The sequence below is a fragment of the Pteropus medius genome, unplaced genomic scaffold (assembly GCF_902729225.1).
Source record: "Pteropus medius unplaced genomic scaffold, Ma_sr-lr_union100, whole genome shotgun sequence".
NCBI lineage: Eukaryota > Metazoa > Chordata > Mammalia > Chiroptera > Pteropodidae > Pteropus > Pteropus medius.
This window is the reverse complement of record NW_024346065.1, coordinates 4,156,973-4,167,089: the sequence shown is the minus strand read 5'-3', so window position 1 is coordinate 4,167,089 and position 10,117 is coordinate 4,156,973. Positions and strand designations below refer to the sequence as shown.

Sequence of the window (10,117 nt, the reverse complement as noted above, 5' to 3'; positions counted from 1 at the left end):
TCTCTCTCTCTCTCTCTCTCTCTCTCATTTCCCTTCCTCGTAAATACCTTCCTTTAAAATTTTTCTTTATGAGGCTCACATTAGAAGTGAGTATGGACACAAGGAAAGGAAACAAGTCCCTAGCTAGGTACCATTGACATATTTCCTGTTGTAGAAGGGCCCTGGGTTATTCCCAATGGACCAGTAGTTTACCTGCCCAAAGAAATGCCACTGTTACCATGTGACACCCAATGGAATGTGCTGCCCAACTCACTTCCTACTAACCATCAGCAGGATCTAAAACAACTCCTCCCCACCATCAACTCCTTCTTTCTTCCCATTCCCCTGCTGTCCACCTGAATTCCTTCCTTTGCCCACTTTTCTTTGTCCCCCTGGCTCCCTTTCCCTCTCACCCATAAGGACAACTATGATCAAGGAGACAAGAAAACCTAAGACCATTTTTTAAATATAAGAACAATACAATCCACCACAGTCCTGTCAAAGCCACCATGGCGGGACTGAGCTGCATGTGCCAAGAGTGATGGGGGATGATTTTAAAGGCTGTGCTCCAAGCGACCAACCAATCTGCCGACCCAGTCGACACACACTCTCTTTCTTGTTGTCCCTACAGGAAAACCATAAGGGTTAAAATAGTAGATGAGGAGGAATACGAAAGGCAAGAGAATTTCTTCATTGCCCTTGGTGAACCGAAATGGATGGAACGTGGAATATCAGGTGTGAGATTCTTTAAAACAAAACAAAACAAAACAAAACAACAAAAAGAAAGAAAAAATTTAAACAAACTGAAAAGAAACAACAACAAAAAGCAACTATATTTTTCTTTCCCTTTTTCGTCCCTTTTCCTTCTTCCTTTTGACCAACAGACTTTTTTTATTCTTTTCCCTCCTGTATTCTCGCTCTCACCCTGTTTCGGTATCATCTCTGCCTTCTTAGCCTTAGCTTATTTCCAAGTCCTCCTTTCCCACCTTTTGGGCAGTGCTGCAGTCTCAACGTCTTATGACCCTCATGATTTACTGATTCCCACTGTCTCCTGCACTCTCCCCCACAGCCCACACACATACACAATGACCTGTAAATGTGGAAACTCCTTGGTGGGTGGGGAGGAGAAGCAAAAGAAAGGAATGTGATGCAATGCATGCTGGTGCCCCTTCCCTGCCTTCTTCCCCTCCCACCCCTCACTCTCTAGCCTGGATTGAATGGGGGAGGGTCTGAAATGGGGGCTGGGGCCCATGTTGCAATGATGCTTTGACAGTTTTTTGCTGCATTCCCCAACCTCCTTTGCGTGCTTGGCAGGTTATTCACTTGCAGAGTGTCCCATAGGCCTCTCTGCCCTTCATGGAGGTAAGTGTTTTATCTGGCTGTTTCACAGTTGGGTAGACCGTGTCATGGAAAGGTACACCATTTGTCAGAGGCCACAGCTTCTGAAAGCTCTCTGAGAGAGAGAGCTGGCTTCTGAAATAGTCATATAATCTGCAATCCTGAGCTATTCTTCCTCCCTTTGGCATCCCACCCCATCCTATCCCACCTCTGTTCCTAGCCCAAGGTAAGGTACTTTATTCAGGCTACTTTAGGATAATGCAGTCTCTAAAGAGGAAAATTAAGAGTCTAAAAAAAAAAGATGTAATTCCAAGTGTGAAAATCTCCCTAGGTAGAGGGCCCTGAAAAAGGACTGACATTGGGCAGGCTCAGAGTATTGACTTAAGGGTTTTCCCATTGGAGAGGGGACTCTAAATGGTGTAGTTGGTGTTGATCCTTGAGAAACAGGTATTGGATGGTTCACAGAAGCCATCTCTTTGCTTCACATCCGCAAATGAGCATATCACCCAGATCCCACAATAACCCTCATACCATACCGGAGAAGTAGCCTCATCTCCTTTCCTCTGGACATGCATCTTGGAATACCTGCCAGGGTGCCACCCCTAAAGGACTGACTATGTTGCAGCCCTTGAAGAACATGATTGGAAGCCACTACTCTGAAAGTATTGGAGGAATATAAGTGGGAATGGGTAAGGGTGCTCTTGGGAAATACCAAGAGGAGGACATTCACACTCCCCTTCAGGAGACATACGCTGCTGGGTGCCTCATGGAAGATGAAATAATGAGATCCACCTGTTTGTCAAAAAGGGGTGATTATTCTGCATCTACTTTGTATTCACACAACAAAGACCATCATAAAGCCTTTCACCCAAGGACAGACCTAAGAGATCTGGCAACTTCACTCCCAAAGCCTCATTGACAGGACTTCTCAGATGCATATGATTGATCAGTTCTCACTATCTTCTGTGGACTCTCTCTGCAGATCTGACAAGTTCTATGCCCACACTGGTTTGGACACACCTGGTGTTCTAGAAGCAGAAGCCCTCTCCATCTTCTATTACTCATCCTTTCCTCGGCCCCCTAATAAGTTGCTGCCATGAACCTGATTGCCAAAGAGCACTGGAAGAAAGAAAAAATCTCTGGTTCCATTGCTTCCCAGATTGTGGTCTTGCCAATCCTCTAGTTTCTGCCACCAAGTATATGCTCAGAAATTGTCTCAACACCTGTGCCACTCCATCCTCACCACCCTTGTGCATTTGCTCCCCGTCTTCATGATTGGTTGAAGGCTGCAGGCATATCTAAGGTCATTGTAAACTGGCTTCATCAATTTTCACAGTCCCAACTACCTTGGTGCAAATGAAAGCAGCACAAAGGATCACCCAGGGTTGCTGGAAAGAAGACAGTGCCTCCAGACAAGAAGAATAGGTTGGAAGTCTGTCTCTGACTTTATTCCACCAGTTAAGAGGCTCTTCTTTTCTAACTCCCCAACAAACCCCTATCAACAGCAGGACAGAGAGTGACCGAAGGTGAACCTTCAAGAGGCTTGGTCAAATGCAAATGCCTGTGTGTCTATTCCCCATTTGAAAACCCCTTTTGGCTGCACTGGATTCTTTGTCCAAGGAGTTGTCAGCAAAGCCCTGGTGGAGTCTAGTCCTGGGGGTAATGTAGCTAAGAAGACAAGGATTTCATCAAGTCATCGATGTGATATGCCCCCAGATCTTCCCAGGGACCGAGATGCCAAGTTGGACAGTGATAACGGAAAATGTGTATTTCCTTGCATCCTGTTCTATTGTCTATAGGATTAATTTTCAGTTTCTTCAGATCTTCCCATATTTCGGCATCAGATCATAAGGTGAAACGTCACTTTATGATTGCCTAGACTCGGAATCAAATGAAAACCCATCCTGATTTCCAGAATTCCCCGCTGTTCTTGGAGTGAGAAACAGCACAATGGAAATTGCTTTCCATTATCACTGCTACATGGGAGAGTCTTAGGTGTTTAGAACAGCATAGTCTCTGCATGGTCAAATGACAATTGCATTACAAAAAAAAAAAAAAGAACTGGATTCAAAATAGGAGATTCTACTCTTGGCAAACAAAACAGATTTCAGAGGTGAGATTAAAAGTTTTGGACAAGCTAGGGGAGAGGAAAGGGAGAGATGAATAGGAAATACAGTCGCTCCAGAACAGGGAAAGTGCTGGGATCTAGAGTGGACTTCTGAGAGCAATGCCAGGTAGCATAGTCAAGGCTGCTGGGCCTGGGCCTGGACATTGAAAGTCTCAGGTGGGAGGGGAAAGCACTCTCCCCCAAGAATGGGGCCTGTTTGTGCCTCCTCTTACCACATCCACGGGTTTACCCTGTCAAGCTTCCCAGATGCTTCCAATGATTCACATAGCTATGCTGTTTCCCGCTTGTCCCTGGCATGTCTAGAAGGGATAGACCACTCTCACCTGACCCTAGAGATCAGTAGAAGGAAAGTTCAGCTCCAACTTCTCTCATCAGCAGCAGCAGGAAGAACACCCTGGAGGTATTGTGTTATTCAAAGTTGGGCTACTTGGATCTCACTGACCCATCTAAAACTGATAGGTGGAAAGTCTCAGATTAGTGGAGACAGCAACCAAAGAATGGTGCGATTTGCGCTGACCGCAAGCCCTCTTGCTGTGCTAGGGATGACCCTGGTGTTGGGAAGTACGTCTGAGCGAAAACAGGGCAGCAGAGACCTTTTGGAAGAGCTGCCCCTTTCCCGGCCTACCTGGGAACATTGATGCATTTGGGTCTCTGGTCTCCACTAGAAGTTGGGGTCAAGAAAGGATTCTTCCATGCAGATCCATAGAAGGAGCAGAATGAACTAGCTCTCTTGCTATTTATCTATCATCTATCTATCTATGTATCTATCTACTTATCTATCATCTATCTATCTATTATCATCTATCTATCTACCTATGTATGTATGTATCTATCTATCATCTATGTATGTATTTATGTATGTATATATATATGTATTTATCATCTATTTACCTACCTACATACATATCTGTCTGTCTACCTGTCATGTATGTATGTATGTATGTATGTATGTATGTGTGTATCTACTATCTATCTATCTATAATCTATCTATCATCTACCTATCTCAATGCAATAAAGATATCCCTTGATCCATTACCCCTTTGAAGTCCACATGGGACAAACCAGAAAAAGTCAGTTGCTGCTTATATACCATAAAGATTCTGGATCCACATGTTTCTTCAGCCTATGCATATGGGATGATGGATCACAGGCCTGAGTTGCATTTCTAGATTTTTAGAAGAAACAATTCACAAACACCCTCCCTCCTACTGTTTCCTTAGCAATCGTTTTTAGTCACCAGCTATGCCAGGAGTACTTGGCAGGACATTTCCAGACTTTTATTTGACAAGAGCCAGGGAGTAAGGGGCTGTACTAACCATCAAGATGAAAATTTGATATGTCACAAGAATGTTTTATTTTTTGGACCTTGAAATCTAAAAGAGTTCAGCATAAATACAAATTTAGGGACTATGGACAACCTATGTTGCGTACATCTTTAACTCAGCTTCCTAGTCCATGTAAGGACCTTGTATTTGTCATCTTCCATGTATGAATAACTTTCAGTCTATTTCTGTCTATGAATATGACAGCCTCTCTGGTTCAGAATGTCTGGACACTGATTTAGCCTGTCCTTTCTGGAACAAAAAGGCCACCATTCAGATATGTAGCACCACAAGATTTATAAAAAATATAATTGCCAAAATAGTCAGCAAATAACAGAACTTACTGAACAACTACTAGTTGCAGTGACTTTGCTAGGCACAGGTGATACAAAATGATAGGAGTACATGGCCCTGACATCCAGGCTATATCTATAAAAAGATGAACCAATAAAGGAAAATTCTGCAGGACTTAACTTTCTCACTTGGTCATTTCTCTTTTTTGGGTGGGGGGGACTCAAAGTTCTGGCTGACATGGTAGCCATTTGCGGCCATGGAAATGTTACAGGCACTGGGAGGCTGAGCATGATCTGATTATGAGGTCAGGGATAGAAGATTGAACTGGGCACTGTTCCACTCTTGTACACCAGTGCCCTGAGCTCCTATTTAAGCCCCAGGGTCATATTCTCTACTGATAAGCCAGCTACTCTGGCCAGGTTGCAACCTGTACAGTTTTCAAGTTAACTGCTTCTCACTTCTTTACAGAATGGACGTGATAATGTGATTCCTTAGAAGATCACGAATGACCAATTCTGTCTCTGCTCTACCTACTTGGTTCCCCTGTCCTCCTTCTCCTGTCCGTAGCCCTCAGAGTTGCAGGAAAGGCATGGGGGGAACTCTCATAACTGCAGGGCCCTGGTGCTCAGCAGTCTCTGCAGTGGCCCACACCCCTTGCTGCTGCTGCTGCGCATGCTCCAAATGCTGCCTTTCGCATGTGGCTACAGAGCTCTCACCTACTAAGCTCATTGCTTTCCTCATGCTGCTGAAACCACAAAGCCTGGGGACACTTTAGAGATGCGAACTTAATGTTCTTTCCTTTTCTTTCTTCCCCTTGTCTGGTATCCATTTGCAAACAGCGCTCCTGTTGTCTCCAGGTAAGAGGTGTTTTAAAGCCCCCTCTTTTTTACTTCTTGCTAGTGCTTTTATTTAGTTTAAGACCGATGTCCTTTAATTTATTTAATAGAAACTGTAAGCTCAAGTTAAACTGACAAGTTCCCCTAAAAACTCAGAGATTTATTTTTTCACTTGATTTAATCATGAGGAAGTAGGCAACTCCTTGAGCACCATTTCCATTGATGGATGTAGATACAGGCATAGACCGATCCTCTCTGGGACTCGGAAGGGAACTGAAACTTACCAAAGAGATGGTAGGTCATAGACTTCTCCTGAGTCTTAATTCATCTGCCATCTCATATGGGGCAAGAGAGGATGAGAGTCAGAGCTGAATCTCCTAGTAGGATCATGATGGGATTTGAAAGAAAATACTTTGATCCTGAGCAATCCAGGGGAAAATAATCAGTAGCTGCTGTGAGAACATGAAAAGCAATTTTTAAAGAATCTGGAATTTTAATGATCCTGGAGATCTTTCATCTTATCACAGCCAAGGTCTGAATTGCTAGAACTTTGGTTCGTCATTGACACTTGAAGTCACATGTGCCATGAACAACAAGAATTGAGATATTATTGGAGCTGGAGGCAATTGTCTGGCTGGAAATTAAAATTTTAGAGAATTTATTTTGGAGAGATTCTCATGCAGAATCTATATCCTATTGTAGGACATACACCTACTTTAAGAGTACTTCGGTGCAGGCAGAGTGAACTACACAAGATGTCTCAAATTTTGTTAAGAGAACATTTTACGTTGTATAACTTCTTCAAACACATAAAAAAATTAAGGTCATTTAAGAGAGAACCATCTTATAGAATTCATTGGTGTTCAATGCCACCTATAGGCTCCACCTTGGGTTTGAGAAGGGGCAGTATACATAGTAAGGACATTTGCCTTTTTGGATCCTTAAACAAAAAATATAGGTTAACCCCTACATTTTCCTTTTCTGAAAAAAAAAAAAATTACTCCAGTTTCCCTGTCCTCTTGCTTCCTCTTTATACTAATAGTATAAGCACTACCTCCAACCCATATATTCCACTATTCTCCCTGGATATTTAAGTCTAGCACTCCCACCAACCACACGCATATACACACAACAAACATTGTGATTTAATTTAAGTTTCTTTATACTTTCAACGTATTTGTACAAATACCGATAGAAGCTAAAAAAGGAAAAGAAGGTGTCATTTCCTAGATCTTTCAATCTGTAAACCTTTAATTTAGGAGCCCTTGGTTTAACTTTAAATTCACTGGAAATTTTAAATATTTGTTTGAGTTTTCCTGGGTGGACAGGCAAACATGATTAACAATTCCTGGTGGTGAAAGATGGAGAGTAAATATGTTCATTCTGAGCTACACCACCAAGTTCAGGGACCTGGGAGAGAGAGCGCTGGCTGCATTGCCACACTTCTTTCTGAGGATGCCTGTAGAACATTCATGTCAATTTGTTCCTGTCTGGCCTGGCAACTTCTTTGTTCTTTCAATATTTGCTCAATCTTTCATCCTATTCATTCTCATTCTCTCTCTCTTATTTATGATTTGTTGAGGCGACGATGGAGTTGATAGATTGTCTTAATGACTGATTTTGACTTTAATTGATTCAGAGCTGATTTAAATGGAATCAGTTAACAGGTATATGGAGTGCTTCTCTGGGGCTGAAAGAGATCCAAAGATAGAGGATTGGTTATTTGTCAAAGACATTTCTGCAGAAGCTAGATGGAAAAACCAATTGTCACCACGGGGGTGGACAGGTCAGTAGGTTGATCAATATCCTGCCAGATGGATACAATGCTAGATTGATTGCTAGACAAGGGGTTAGACAGGTACATTTATATGTCACTGGAGAGCTCATTATGTTGGTATAAAGTTCTTGTGGCACATGTAAAGTATAATATGGGGGAATTGGGAGGGGGAGTAATACTGTCGCTGTTAGGATAGTCATTGCAATATGGTGCCAAAACCCACAGGCAGAGGAAGAGTACCCATGATTTTAAGAAATCTATGTATTTTTCGAAAGGCTTTTTCTTCGAGTGGCTTGCAGTCTGGCTTCTAGGATCACAGATTTCATAGCCAGAACCCTGGATATTCCCAGATTTACCTTCAGAATTAACTAACAAGAGACTCAGAATTAATGGATTCAATAAAATAAGGCTGCTAGAGGGTATCTGCTAACTTAGAAATATACAGTAGGACATAGAACTTTGAGAAATCATTGTTTCTGAAAGCCGTCACCAACTCGAATGGGAGGACAGCACCATGGACAGCTCCTAAACATTTTGAGATTGCCTTCTATGTGTGGTGCCAGAAGCACTGAGTGAAACAGCCAGCTCGGGAATCTTCTGCACACTGTCTTACCACCTTCAGTCAGGCCAACTAAGAAAACTCTTATATAAAATAGTCTCCCTGCTTGGTAACTTACACCCTTGGCTTATGGTCCTTTCAGTGAATTCCTTTCCTGGCAACCTCAAGAACTCGAGTCTCACACCTCCCCACATTTCACCAGTTCCCAAGATAGAGAGTAAAGAAGACCTTCTTGGCCTCTGACCCAGTTTGTCCTTCAGATTATCCAAAGACTAGAGGATTTCCCTAGGAAATTCACTGTGTGGAATGAAAGCAATTAAGGAGACGAATAAAAGAATTAATTGCATGCAAGAATGTGGACTTGGATGGAAAGATGTTTAAATGAGCTCTGAAAGAAATAGGCTGCCAAAAACAATTTTCTAATCAAAGGGGAATAAAAAGATTCAATCTCTATTTCACTCTAATCCAGAAAACATGCCTTCATGGTAAAGTGATCTTAAAATGAACTCACCAGCTGAAGTGGAAAAATTTTCTAACTGTTCATCATAAGAAGGGACTACTGGTAATTGAGTCAAGATGCTGAGAGGGACACAGGGAATGCTTCAAAAGAAAGTAAAGGAAGATCTTTTTCTGTTGTTGTATTTTTGAACAAATATTTGTGTTCCAGAAGAAATGTGCTTGCTTCTTATAGAAATTCTGAGGAACTTTATTGGAAAATCATGAAGTTTTTTGGGGGAAATCTTCCAAGTTTCTCATTGTGAGGATAATATTCACTTCCATGAAATGTAGGTATTCCTGGAAACATCCCCCCTTTGTCCTTTATAAAAGGGACAGTGCCAAGAGTGTTGGAAATATACATGAATATGAACCAGTGGATGTTGCACTTGAATTAGATGTGGCTCTGACCACCCAGAACGCTCACCTGAAGTAGCTGACCAGTCAGGCACAACAGTTCAAAATAGTTCCAAGTCAAGAGATATGTTCCCAACTCTTCAATATCTCTCCACATGACTTGGGCACTTTACTTGGTATTTCTCAGGTCTTTGGGTCACATGGCCCACTGAGATATAAAATGGAAAGATTTATTCCAGGTCTACAAGGAACGCTTTCATGGCCTGATGGTCATAATTTGTTCAGCACTTTATAGAAAGAAGCACAAAATTCCCATTTCCAAGAGCTATTTGGTTTATGTCCACTGCCCAGCCTAACACTCTGAGCTTTAGACTTTTAGGGAATGGAGAAAGTGCTAAAGCTAGTCTGATTTTGTTTTGTTGCAGAGGTGACAGACAGGAAGCTGACTATGGAGGAAGAGGAAGCCAAGAGGATAGCAGAAATGGGAAAGCCAGTATTGGGTCAACACCCCAAACTAGAGGTCATCATTGAAGAGTCCTATGAGTTCAAGGTCAGGCCATAAGTGAGATCTAATTGAATAATAGAGTAATGGGGTGGGAGGTAGAAGATGTGGAGTTTAGTTCCAGTTTAACCACTGAATATATGAAATTGAAACTGAACAAGTCACTTGCTCGCCCCAGTCTCAGTTTCCCCATTTGTAACATGGAACAATTAGTGCTGGCTATTTTGTGTCCGAGGAATATTATGAAGAAATATAACAGCTTATGGAATACATGTGTCATTGCTATGGTTTAACTGTATTTTTAAAACAAAGATACTAAAATTTACTACTTCAAGGCAAGGTTCATTGATATCATTATTGTTGTTCTCTATTGTATTACTCTAAATATCCAACATTAGCAGTCACAACCAAAGAAAATGGAAATAGAAGGATTTCCCCAGAAGATATCTCCCAAGGCCATTCCATGTGTAACTTTCAGAACACATGGAGCCCCTGGGATGCAGGGCATCTTTCATTCTCTTGAAACACC

General features: G+C 42.1%; 1 protein-coding gene across 3 annotated transcripts in view; it reads left to right on the top strand.

Annotated features, from left to right (window-relative positions):
* SLC8A3 (solute carrier family 8 member A3) overlaps nucleotides 1–10,117 on the top strand; it is a 157,060-nt gene that overhangs the window by 137,315 nt on the left and 9,628 nt on the right. For 2 of the 3 annotated variants that reach the window (XM_039875367.1, XM_039875366.1), the window contains 3 exons: nucleotides 611–714; nucleotides 5,902–5,919; nucleotides 9,512–9,636. In XM_039875367.1, the coding sequence (XP_039731301.1) occupies nucleotides 611–714; nucleotides 5,902–5,919; nucleotides 9,512–9,636 (247 nt within the window). The remainder of the gene's footprint in view (nucleotides 1–610; nucleotides 715–5,901; nucleotides 5,920–9,511; nucleotides 9,637–10,117) is intronic. The other variant, XM_039875368.1, reaches the window with a different exon arrangement.